At 29.9% G+C, this 13,680-nt stretch overlaps 1 protein-coding gene across 1 annotated transcript; it reads right to left on the bottom strand.

The window, feature by feature from the left end:
• Window positions 1-8,660: 8,660 nt before the first annotated feature.
• LOC123911119 (protein SHORT HYPOCOTYL IN WHITE LIGHT 1) lies at window positions 8,661-12,246 on the bottom strand. Its single transcript, XM_045962473.1, has 4 exons — window positions 11,945-12,246; window positions 11,514-11,723; window positions 9,918-9,983; window positions 8,661-9,043 (listed from the first exon to the last, which is right to left on the bottom strand). The coding sequence occupies exons 1-4, from the start codon at window positions 12,128-12,130 to the stop codon at window positions 8,909-8,911; spliced, it is 597 nt and encodes a 198-aa protein (XP_045818429.1). The 5' UTR covers window positions 12,131-12,246; the 3' UTR covers window positions 8,661-8,908.
• Between the last annotated feature and the right edge of the window lie 1,434 nt (window positions 12,247-13,680).

Genomic DNA, 13,680 nt, shown 5'->3' with positions numbered 1-13,680 from the left:
TTTCAACAAGGAAAATTGTAAAATCAAGGCTATATCTGACAATATGGATGGATTTTCTCAAATATTACAAATTTTTATATTTATATTGAAACTGGAAATGCTAAAAATCTACGTCAAATATTATACTCCCTCGTAAGAGCTACTTTGACTAAAATGTACTATACATTTATTTTGTTTTGACCGTATTTTTTTAATAATATATAGATGTAAATATTATCATATAAGATTTGTTTAATTTGTTTTGATGAGTATTTTCAAAATATTAAGTTTTTATAATTTTTACTAATAGAAAATTAAATATATTTGTGATCAAAATTATGCATTGATATACGTGTATTGGTCAAATTAGATCTTATATTTAAAAACAGATGGAGTAATTGATTATTTTAAAAATAACGAACACCATATAAATGTTAGCTTGTCTGTGCATTTGAAACTGTTGTGAATTTGGATTGAATCACACCAATAATCTTGATGTGTGGAGCAAATCGAATAAGCAATCAATTAAGTGAAATAGCAATAATAATCACGAACAAAAGATAACGAAAAACTGTAAAGAACACGAAGCAATTGTTTACCCAGTTCAGTCAAAACCGACCTACTCTGGGGGAGAGAGCCACTCTCCGTTCCACTATCAATGAAAAAGCTTGATTACAAAGATTCAATACAAGAGTTTCAAGAATTTAGAGTTTTCCTAAATTCTACCCTTTTTCCCAAATCTCTCCCCGTGACCAAGAGATTTCAATGAAAGTGTTTCCCAAGGTGATGAATCAATTCCCAACCCTAGAGTATGCCCAAGAGAAGTTCTCTAATAAACCCTAGTCTTTTGTTGGCTTTAGAAACCCTAAAAACACCTTATGAAAAACAGAAAACGTGACCCTTTAAATACTCTGCAGCGATTTCCGCCCGAAACACAGCTTTTTCCGCCTGAGGCGGAAACTTCCGCCTGAAACACCAAGATTTCCGCCTGGGGCGGAAAAACAGAGAGCCCCCCTTATTCTGCTTCAAATTTCCGCCCGAAACACAGGTTTTCCGCCCGGGGCGGAAAACAGCAGACTAGAGTTGTTTTTTCACGTTTTCAAGGCAAATTTGCAACAGAAACTTTTTATATTTAAATTATATTTTTAAACTTGGTTCCCTAAGTTTAATTTATGGTTTTGTCTCTTTCGCACATATCAATCACTAAGAAGTAAGAACACAATCACCGATATATTATGCAATTTAAAATAAAAAAGAAATAAATTTTGAATATTAATAAATCACACACAAGGTTTCTTCATTCCCATATTAAATATGATGACTCTTTGGAGTCATCCTTATCAATCACTAAAATCACTGCACCAACCAACTACATGTATAAAACTACCAATATATTTTTAAAAGAATTAATTCTCTCTAATTCTTCATATATTAAATGACTCTTGGAGTCATGTATTATGTAATAATATACTCCCTCCGTCCTATATTATAAGGAAAAAAATCATTTTTTCTTGTCTCAAATTATAAGCAAAAGTAACTAATTTTTATCATTTTCAAAATTTACTTTTATTTATTCTTATGAAATTTGATTCAAATTGCATTTAATTTACTCTTTTTTTTCCCCATAATCAATAACCAATAAAAATTCATTTTACATATTTTCATGAAACTTATTTCAATGAAAACACAAAAGGTCATACTCTAACTTATTCTATCTTACTTTTCTTAACAAGTGTTAAATTATTATTTTTTGTTTATAATATAGCACTGGGGTATGTATTTATTATCTAACAAATAATTGAATTCAATTCTCTCTAAAGAATTCATTTTATTAAAAAAAAAAAGAAAAAAGAAAAGAGCCATTCTCTCTTAGTATTCTTTAATATACTCTCCCCATCCTTAATTATGAAATACTTTTGGAGAAATTACTCATATCTAATAATGTCCTTTAGTAACTACTAGCTGAACTACTATTACGAGACATTTTTTCTTATAATATGAAATTTTGTTCTTGTTCTTGGATAATTTTACCACCATCTACTTGTTTTGTAAAAAAGCAACATAGGGTCGTCCAATACGGATTTGGATCCTCTCCAAGTTTTTCTCATGTTTTCTCTCTTTTTTCTTAATTTAATGGTTGGTTTTTTCTCCTTTTTATTATTTGTAATTTACCAACCTTTGATTAAAAAAAAGGAGAGAAAACATGAAAGAAAATTGGAGAAATCCAAATCCGTCCAATATCAAGTATACCATCATTTACCATTTTTCTCTTTCTTCTTCACAAGTCTTTTTACTATTTCTTTTTCTATTTGTTTTGATGAGTATTTTCAAAATATCAAATTTTTATAATTTTTACCAATAGAGAATTAAAGATATTAGTGATCAAAATTGTATGTTGGCATACGTGTATTAGTCAAAATAGCTTTTATATTTTGAGACGGAGAGAGTATTATCCACTTTAAACTTGGAAGTCTAGGAGCCTACGCAGTTGGAACCGGAAGTCTTCAATACACCCTTATACAAAAATCACCATATTTTCATTAATGGTGTCCCCAAAAGCAAGATAATGGTGCCCCAAATGCCAAAAAAAAAAACAAAGAAAGAAAAAAAAAACAACCTGTCAGTGGCCATGGTATAAAGCAATTTCGTTAACCATCTATCAAGCATCTGTATCTATGGAATTAACAAAAAGCACAAATAATATATAATTATAACCATTTCATTTTCGTCTAATTTTAAGAAGTGGATGTATAAATACCAACAAAACGATTATCTATTAAAATGTTAAAGCCTGAACCATAATCATTCTAAATATCATAGCAAAATTATAACCATTTCATTTTCGTCTAATTTTAAGAAGTGGATGTTTAAATACCAACAAAATGATTATCTATTAAAATGTTAAAGCGTGAACCATAATCATTCTAAATATCATAGCAAAATCCCAAAATATAAAGCATAAACGAGGCTAATGCTATGGTGGACCACCTTTACAAGTGGTTCACCGTGGATAAATGATCTACCGAATATGAATTTTACGAAAGTTTATATCGTATAGATCATCCATAAATTTTTTAATTTTTTTTGAAAATCATTTGATATGTTATTGAGACCCATCAAGATTTACGTTATTTAATAAACCGTTAATCTTGATGTGTCTCAATAACATATCAAATGATTTTCAATTTTTCTAAATTTTTCTATGGATGATCTATATGATATAAACTTTCAATTCAACGGTGGATTTTGTAAAATTCGTATTCGTTATAATGTTATTCATGATTGATCCACCATGGACCACTTAATGAAGTGATCCATATTAGAATTTGCCCCATAAACAACAGTATCTGACTATCTGTAAAAAAAAAAACAAGAATTATTATTATAAGCATATAAACAATAAGCAAAATAATCATTTTAAGGTAGTATTAGATTAAAATGAATTATATTTTTTTCCTTTGAATTGAAATATTCTTTTATGGCCGCCACTTGTATTTATACTCATTTGCACCAAACATAAAAATAAGCAAAATATGTTTGATCGGACCGGATATATGCATAGTTCATGGATGAACCGGCCACTCCAATTTGAATTTTAAAATATTGCTACAAATTTAGAAGAAATTTGGTTATTTTATTTTATAAATGTATCATACAAATTTGCTTGAATTCATCCATATTGAATTGAAACATTCTGCTAGTTATTAACACATTTTATGAGTGAGTTTTTGTCGGGGCTGACCCTATATATATATATATATATAGTGCTGGAAACATTTTCACTATAAAGATGAAGAAAAATAAAATAAAGGCTTAAATGCAGTTTTACCCCCCTTATTTTGAAAAATGCGGAATTTTACCCCCCCTATTTTAAAATGCGGAATTTTACCCCCCCTATTTTATAATTTGTTGGATTTTGCCCCCCACCAAAATTTTGCACAAAATCTGCTTCTGATCCTCAAGTTCAAAGCTTCGCACAGAACTCAATTTGGATCAATAATTAACAAAACTGATACCGAAACGACCGTAATCGAGTTAGCTTTCGATAGAATCAAACCCCACTAAATTTGGAGTTACTGAAAGAGATTAATTACCGTTTTAGTGAAAGTCTGTTCAAATTAATTATTGTATGAAACTACTACTGGTATTTTCGTCATGCCTCTCACCCTGTAGCTCATTTTTTAATACTATTTATATGTATGGAAAGCTAACGAAATTACCCTTGTTGGAATTTCAATTTCGTCGAATTTAGAGTTACGATGCATTCGGTAGACGGTGTTGAATTTGAAGATCACAAGTAGATTTCTGCAGAATTAGTAATTGGACAGACCTTCACTAAAACGGTAATTAATCTGCTTCTGATCCTCAAGTTCAAAGCTTCGCACAGAACTCAATTTGGATCAATAATTAACAAAACTGATACCGAAACGACCGTAATCGAGTTAGCTTTCGATAGAATCAAACCCCACTAAATTTGGAGTTACTGAAAGAGATTAATTACCGTTTTAGTGAAAGTCTGTTCAAATTAATTATTGTATGAAACTACTACTGGTATTTTCGTCATGCCTCTCACCCTGTAGCTCATTTTTTAATACTATTTATATGTATGGAAAGCTAACGAAATTACCCTTGTTGGAATTTCAATTTCGTCGAATTTAGAGTTACGATGCATTCGGTAGACGGTGTTGAATTTGAAGATCACAAGTAGATTTCTGCAGAATTAGTAATTGGACAGACCTTCACTAAAACGGTAATTAATCTCTCTCTGTAACTCCAAATTTAGTGGGGTTTGATTCTGTGGAAAGCTAACTCGATTACGGTCGTTTCGGTATGAGTTTTGTGAATTATTGATCCAAATAGAGTTCTGTGCGAAGCTTTGAACTTGAGGCTCAGAAGCAGATTTTGTGCAGAATTTTGGTGGGGGGCAAAATCCAATAAATTATAAAATAGGGGGGGTAAAATTCCGCATTTTAAAATAGGGGTAGTAAAATTCCGCATTTTTCAAAACATCGAGGGTAAAACTGCATTTAAGCCTAAAATAAATTGTTGATAGTTCACTATTAGATTCAATAACTACAAGATCCAATGGTATCTTTTCTAACAAAAAGATCATATAATTAAAATTAAAAATAGGCAAAATTATGTTATAGGTTATTTATCTTATTTATTGGCAACACTTTAGTCCTTTATATTTTTTTTATCACGGTTAAGTCCTTTATCTTTTACAATATGCACATATTATCATTTTTCTCATTTTTTTTATTAAAAAATGTTGAGATATAGGACAATCTTATTTTTAAAATTTTTTCATTTAAATTAAATAAAAATCTGAAAAATACATGAAGATATGAATATTTTCATCACAATCTTCGTATCTTCGTCTTTAAATCAAAATCAATTTACTCAAATACACCTACAAATAACATAGATCTTTATTTTATGTTATCATCAATTTCTTTCTAAAACTCAAATTAAAATCCCCAAAATTTCAAAATGAACCCTATAAAAGTTGCAGTGAACAAGTGTTGGAATTCGTTGGTGTTTTAGATGTAGGTGTTACAACAAGCTAGCGAAATTGATAAATAAATTAAGTGACTAAATATATAACTAGTATAACTTACCCGTGCTATCGCCCGGGTTAATGTTCTATGAAAAATATAGATCATTTTTTTTCACACATGAAAAATATGCATTATTAAAATTTTAATATTGTGATTTTTTTAATTATTTGTAAAATTAATTTTATATTTAATGTAATAATTTATTTAAATATGATAAATGATCCAAATTTTGGAGATTTCAAGGAGAAATAGTAGAACGGAGAGTGATACTCCACTCATCGTTCCCAACCCACATGTTCGTATATTTGTTCTTTTATTTTCATAAAAAAAGGTCATTAAGCAAAAACTAATCTAACGATTAATATATATTAGTTCTTAATCGTCATCTCTCTCCTTTAGACATTTGTTTTCTTTTGAAGTATTTTAGCTCGTGCCCCCGTGTGAAAAAATTTCACATTTGTGTAATGAATAGTAGAATTATTTGTCATTTGTTTGACACAAAAAAAATTTATATCATTTTTTTTATGCATATCTCATCTGTTAATGGTGCAAATTTTAAAAAATTTATCTATTTGTTTATCTTACAGTGATGTTTGGAAAATAAAAACAAAGTAATACATGATATTATTACTTTTAATTCTTTCTTTTTTTATATATAAAATCATTGTTACTTTCCTTACTTTCAATTGATATTTATCGTATTTTTTATATAATAAAATCTACAAATGTATGTCTCACCCCGTGTAAGTTATTTTTTGCTTAATACCTCCAAGTAGATTATTTTTTTATCAATACCCCCTATTGTAATATTATGTTTGGTATAAATCACTATGTAACTTTTTTTTATTAATAAAATTAATAAAATAATAAAATAAAATAGAAAAATAATCTATGAAGTCAATTACTTCATTCCTTTTATATTTCAGACAATCACACCATTTTCTCTGTTCGATAAGTATGAAGTTTAAGAATAACTTTTTTTGTGAACAATTAAATTACTATTTTTATTTTTTTTTATATTCCTTTTAAGGTAAATATTTTTGTTCAGTGAAAGTGAGAAGAGAAAATAGAGAAGGGGCGTTGAGACACTAAATGACCCTCACTCTTACATGTTGACCCGTATATATAGAAACTATAGTAGATTTTTGGTCCTTAATTTTTGAAATTTTCATACATTTCAGCATTGATTTAATTTAATCAATATATATTCCAAAAATGAGTTGGTCAATAATCAAAAGTTTCCATATGTAAAATTTCAATTGTATCAAAATATTAATATGTAGACATTTGTTCATAAAACCTGATTGAACAATTTCTATATTTATAATTGAGCACTAATGACTAAAGGAAAAAACATAGAAGAATGACATATCAGCAAAATGAATTGAGAGATTGTCACGTGAGATTTTGACCGGTAAAAGAAATGAGAGGACGCCACCTAAGAGAATGATGAATGAGAGGATGCCACATTGGATTAATAAAAATTAAAGTTCATAAGAAAGTGACACGTAGATTTGTTTCCTTGAGAAAAAACTCTTAAACATATAAATAATAGATAATAGATTCACAAAAATAAAGATCTCCTTTTTTTTAAAAAAAGAAGTATAAAATAAAAATTGCAATAGAAAAATATACAATAATGATGAACTTAATACTATTGGAAAAATACATCATTTGATTAATTTGTTGATAGATTCATCAAGTAAATACATCATTGATATTCCAACTTGTATCCAAGACATCATTGATATTGATAAAGTGCTATAAGCAAGATTTTCTAAAAAAACAAAACTACAGTTGTTAAAACAGACTCCAAGCTCTCAATTCAATTCATTTTGTGAGAATGTGATGCATTTCGTCTTGCCTCTCAATTATTTCCCTGTCACAAAAAATAAATAGGATTAATAAATAAAAAGATGACCAAAAGAAAATAATCTAAAAGGTAAAACAACAATATATTAAAAATATAAGAAATATCGAACAAAGAAGAAAAAATAAAGAAATTTAAAAAGGTGACGATATACAGAAAAAATAGTGATTATCGAGAGAGATGAATAAGAGATAATGAAGATTGAAAAATTGTGAGTTTTAGAGTTCAGACAAATGTTATATATATAGTAAAAAAAAATGGACAAATGAGTAATTTTGTCTTTAATATGAAATTAAATTCATTAAAAGTCAAATATATTGATTCCATTTTTAATTTTAAAAATATATTAGTAAATTAGTAAATTTTTTTTTGGTAAGTAGTAAATTAGTAAATAAGACATATTCCATTATATTATAAATAAATTAAATAAATTAATGCACATGAATATAACACACATATTCCAATTTTTTTAAATAATAATAAAATATTAATTATATTATGTGACTCTATATAATTATAAAATTATGAAAATATATAATTTTTTTTTACCGTAATACAATAAATATACATATATATATATATATATGTGTGTGTGTGTGTGTGACCTTAGTATTTTGATACACGACCATTTAGAAAAAAATTTGTGAGAGAATAATTTGGAGACCATAAAGATTTTATATTTTTTTAATTGAATTTGAAGACCATAAAAATTATTATATGCAGCTGACAATTATACCTAATTATTATATGCAGTTGACAATCTTCCTTTCATAAAAAATTTTTTAAAAACAATTGCTTTGGTACAAAAATATTTTTTTTTGACGAAATTGGTACAAAAATAGTCAATTATTTCCTTTTAAAATTATTTTTAATAGGTGCATTAAATTCGATTTATAAACAATAATTGAAAAATGATTGAATTTCCAAATTAGCCAAAGATTCTAAGTAAAATGATATCATCATGTATTAGAGAAATTGCAAAGGCCTTCATAGTTAGCCACATAGGAATTGGAGAAATATTAGAATGCCACATAAGACATGGATCAAGGAAATGGTGCCACATAGGAATAAGACCATGAGAGAGAAACTCCTAAATATATAAATAATAGATTTAGCCAAGAAAAAATTACCAATTGAAGAGATTCTATAAAAAAAAAAAGGACAAATAAATTTTTCAAAAGAGTATTATATTTAAACATATATTGCATTTGTGATAATCAGAATGTCCTCCCTACATTTGAGTACAGTAATTCATGAGAAGGTGAAGTACATTTTCATAGATTGTCCTTTCATTAGAGAAAATAACAATTACAATATATGATGTAATTACATTTATGACTCATTGTTACATCCTTTAGTGTGACACACATGTTCATTCACATGATCTTTTATTTTTCTTCTTTCTCAACACCAAAGGTGCTTTTATTCAGCTGAAGCAAATAAAATATGTACCTCAACAAAATTTCATATGAAAACTAAATTTGTAGAGCATATCTGTCTAAGCTACAGCACCAAAGGAATTGCTCCCTTGATTGAAACTATTTGCACTGGATTGGAAGTGAGAAACTGCGGCCCAAATCACACGCAGGATCAGAATTGCAGCAAATACAGTGCCTCCAATGTTGCAGATAACCTGCAATTCATAATCAATATTCACTGATTATTGTAAGATACATCAAAGGAATTTTGCGAAGTACTACATAATCCAGAACCTTCTATCAGCTTTGCAAGCGTATACGTCTATGATCAGAAATTCATGTGAGTAAGCATTTGATGTATTAATCATCTTTGTAAATTTTTAAATAAATCTGAAATCATTTGATATGTTATTAAGGTGCATCAAAATTATTGTTGTTTCATAAAAGCGTTTAAGACATTAATCGTGATGCACCTCAATATCATATAGAGACGATCTATATCATATAAACTTTTAATTCAACTGTTAGCTTTATAAAATATGTATTTGGTAAAAATTTATTGAGCATTGTAACACTACTCAAGTATTTCATTGATGTAAATTCCGCGACCAAAAACATACAAATAATCTAAAGCCAAACCAAGTTATTGTTCAAGTTCACTCACATCCTTCATTTTCTTTTTGTCTAAATCATAAACAATGTCGCATATGACACGGATATTATCATCCTCCCACATAACTCACCCGCATATCATACAGGTATATTAATAGTAAGAGACTCAAGGACGGTGTGCAATGCGCATTGAGCATAAACAGTGTGCAAATAACATTTCAATACCTAACTTATGAAGAGAAAAAACAAATTATAAGTCATGTAGCAAATAAGAGAAACACATTTTATCCCCAGAAACAGTAGGGGAAATATCATTTGCACACATTTTATTGCAAACGCTCCCTTCCAGTAGGGTTTATAGGTTTATAACAAGCAAAAGGCTCATGAAAGATAATTGTAAATGCAAAGTAAAACAAAATGAGGTTTCGACGAGACATGAACGCTTTATTAAGCTACAGAGTAATGAGGAAGCGATACCTCAAGAAGTGCTTTGACAACAGAAAGTGAAGCAAGTAGCAGAGTCCCGTCAACAGCAAAAGAAACCTGAATTTCCCCATCAACATGAAAAGCAAAATGAGAAAGCAGTGACGGACACATTGTAAGATAAATTTCAGCACCTAAACTTAAAAAAATGCAGCACGCAGCACATTTATATTCTACCTTGCATACTGTTTAGAAATCAAAGGGGAAACCACGGCACAAAAATAACTGCATGGTTTTGGTTCATCTTTGATTTTGGGAAATAATTGTTTTTCTTTTAACAGCTCCCTTATTATGATTTTCATCATAAGCTTTTTTGACAACAAGATTAGCTAATCCGAAAACAACGTCAATCTTAAATTTTAAAAATTGAAAAGGTGAAAGGCATGTCTAAAACTCTAAATTATAGAACCGTCACAAAGCTCATTGCAAAGTTGCTAAAAGAAAAGAAGGGAAACGAGGATAAGGAAACTTCAAGCTAAAACTTTGAGCAATATAATAAAAAATCAACTAATTATTGGTGATGTAGTACATATTTTGGTTAGTATAAAGTGTGATATATTGGAAATGTTGCTTACGCTATTAACACTTTTCATTATTGGTAGTTTCTCTAAGAAGTAAATTTAAATGTAATGCAACCTAATAGCACTTAAATGCGAGTTGAGACAGGACTCTTCTAGCTTAACGAGAAGTCCCAAGTGTGAACTTTGAGATTGCAGCAACATTAAACTCTTGAGACTCGAGGATTTGCATACCTAAGTTATACCAAAATGTAATGCAAAACAAAACACCTTAACAAAATGTGATAATTTAACATAGAATGGACTAAACTTGTTTAGTGTTTCCATCGGCACATTATTAATCGTGATCACTAATGGTCTAACTTGTACTATAGTAATCCTTCTCCATCTATCTCCTAATGAATGTCACATTAACAAAACAAAATATTTTAAAATAAGTGTGCTTTATGTTTCCAATATAATACTCCCTCTGGTCCCTTTTATAAGAAACAACTCACTTCTTAGATTCATTGCATATCTAATGTATGTAGTGTATATTATAGACTTAGATACATTGATTATTCAATGAACCTAAAAAGTCAATTGTTTCTTATAAAAAGAGCCGGAGGTAGGACTAACTATTTTCTTTCAATCCTGCTCGCTAATTAATACTATATGCATCAACGGTTAACAAGGATAATTTTGTAAAAATGTTTCGCTCTATTACTTTTTTTTGGTCTAGTAGCCTAACGGTTAACAAGGATAATTTTGTAAAAATGTTTCGCTCTATTACTTTTTTTGGTCTAGTAGCCTAGTGGCTAGGCTCACACATTTTAAATGTGGAGTGTGGAATCCCGGGTTCAAACCCGGACCAATGCATATCAGCATCCCTGACTCCCAGTAGCTACCAACTCAGTTGTACTTACAGGACGTTTCGCTCTATTACTTATTTACAACTTTTATTTATGTTTGTGAAATGTAAACTAGAGTGACACTCAATATAGAACAACACTAAAGGAGTAACTTGGCAACTATAAAAACTCATACTTAAACATACTTTGCAATGTGATAATGAAGAAAAGGAAAAACTTACAAGCTGAGGAGATATTACTGTTGGCAAAATAGAACGAGAAGCCTTTTTAGCCCTTTTAGACATTTTCTTAAACATACTTTGCAAGAATCTTATCAACAAATCAACACTACTCTCTGCATCATCTTCATCACTCTCATCTTCAATTCCATCATAGCTCCCAAAAACACCTTCATCCATCTCATATGCTTCTCCCCCACTTGAGTTATTCAGCTTCAAATCACAAATAACAGTAAAAACAAAAATAAACCAGATTTCAACAAAAATAAAATAAAATTGAGCTACCCTTTTTCAAAAAACAAAATTTTAAGTTACCCTTTTTCTAAAAACAATATTTTGAGATACCCTTTTTCTAAAAACAAAATTTTGAGTGACCCTTTGATGCAACATGAAGGAAAAACGATATAGTATCATATATATATATATATATATACCTTGCTATTGCAATTGATGATTGAGAGATTTGAGCGATGGTTGAAGTAGAGTTTGGAAGGAAAGGGTTGGTGATGAAGAATAAGAACATTGTTTGTTGAGAAGTGGTGAAGGTTGGAGCGTGAAGAGCGCGTGGGATTGATCAATTGTGTTATTTTTGTTGTTGCAGTAGATGTTGCTGCTGCCATTTGAGACCAAACACTAAGGTTTTAAAGATTTTGTTTAATTATTGCTATCATCATCGTTACAAAAAGAACAGGAACGAACGAGAACAAAAATATGGACTTATTGTCTCGTAAATTAACGGAGTTTAGGATTTATTAACCTCCTATATCGCTCACCAACTCCAGAATTCCCAAAATACCCTTTATATTATTAATCAGGAATTATGATTTAATGTGTTCGGGAGATTTCGGGAGATATCTTCTGCGAATTTAATTTATATGCACCGTCAGTGTAAAGTTATTTTGCACATTCGTCCAATAATATAACGACACATCATGTATGGTAATTAAAAACACATGATGTGTCACATTCATTAAGTGATGTGGCAACGCGTCATTGGATGTATGTGTAAAAAACTTTTACACCGACGGTGCACAACAATTAAACTCATCTTCTGCTTCGTAGGTGTAAAAAAATTTACAAAATTTATGTGCATTGTTTTAGGTGCAGTTTTTCATGTAAAAATAGTTTTTTTTATAGTTTTTAAATAATAATAATCATCTTCATGTATCTAGCATAGTAAGAACTGTGTGTAAGGTACTTTACCAGCAATTTTTGTGCACCCGCTACTTAAGTAACAGACATACAATTTTAAAATGTTCGTTACTTAAGTAGCGGACAATGTAACGTGTTACGTATATAAGGAACACGCGTCACCTTTCCCCTCATTCGATCAGTTTCAAAAACACTATAAATCCAAAAACTCGAAAAAAAACTCCAAATTCAACCATTTCTTCGCCATTCTACTCGGAATCAACACGCAAACATCTTTCAACATCGTCCAATGGCAAGTTAGTTGATTTGTTCGGTTAAATTTTTTATTTTCACATTTTTTTCTTCTTTGGAATTGTTCAAATCCGTCACTTAAATGGCGAATTACTGGTTTGCATGTTGTTAATCGTCCAAAAAGACTAGGTGATAGAATTAGTGCACTACTTCCTATCTTTACTCCACCATCAGCCCACTACTCCATAATTAATCAACCAACCCCCCCTCCATTATCTCCAAGGCCTATCTATATATAAGCCTCTCCTCACAACAAGGAAGGGAGGTTCCAAATGGATACTAACCATAGATGATGTGCCAGATAGATGATGTGCGATGCCTTCGCTGATTCCGGGGAGGGAGGAGCGGGTGACGTGACGATTCCGATCACGTCTTAAAGCGCGCGGTTATGAAGTAGCCATGGCGGTGTCAGTTAACAAGAGGCGATATGAACCATTTCGCCCAGCGGAATAGGCGACAATAAACAGGTCAAAATTCGATGATTCGGTGCTGCTAAGACGGACCAATGCATCTGTGTTCTATGAATTTTCCAAACAGGTCATGTGTGACTCCCACTTCTTCTTTTCATATATTATTATTATTATAGTTGTCACTCTGCCTCTCTAATAACCGTAATTAATTGGTATCCTTAATTATTAGTTTATTAAATCGTGGCTATCATCATGACTATAAGTTTTCTTTTCTATGTTATTGGTGTTGAAACAACGATGACAGTTGAAGATGGTGT

This window comes from Trifolium pratense, linkage group LG2 (genome assembly GCF_020283565.1).
Source record: "Trifolium pratense cultivar HEN17-A07 linkage group LG2, ARS_RC_1.1, whole genome shotgun sequence".
Lineage (NCBI taxonomy): Eukaryota > Viridiplantae > Streptophyta > Magnoliopsida > Fabales > Fabaceae > Trifolium > Trifolium pratense.
The sequence above is the reverse complement of the archived record's forward strand: the minus strand, read 5'-3'. Positions and strand labels throughout refer to the sequence as shown.

Coding starts and splice junctions, on each gene's coding strand:
- LOC123911119 (XM_045962473.1), bottom strand. CDS start 12,130: ATGGCAGCAGCAACATCTACTGCAACAACAAAAATAACACAATTGATC. Junction 9,984..11,513: donor CAGTAATATCTCCTCAGCTT/GTAAGTTTTTCC, acceptor GGGGAAATTCAG/GTTTCTTTTGCTGTTGACGG. Junction 9,044..9,917: donor TTGTCAAAGCACTTCTTGAG/GTATCGCTTCCT, acceptor TATGAATTGCAG/GTTATCTGCAACATTGGAGG.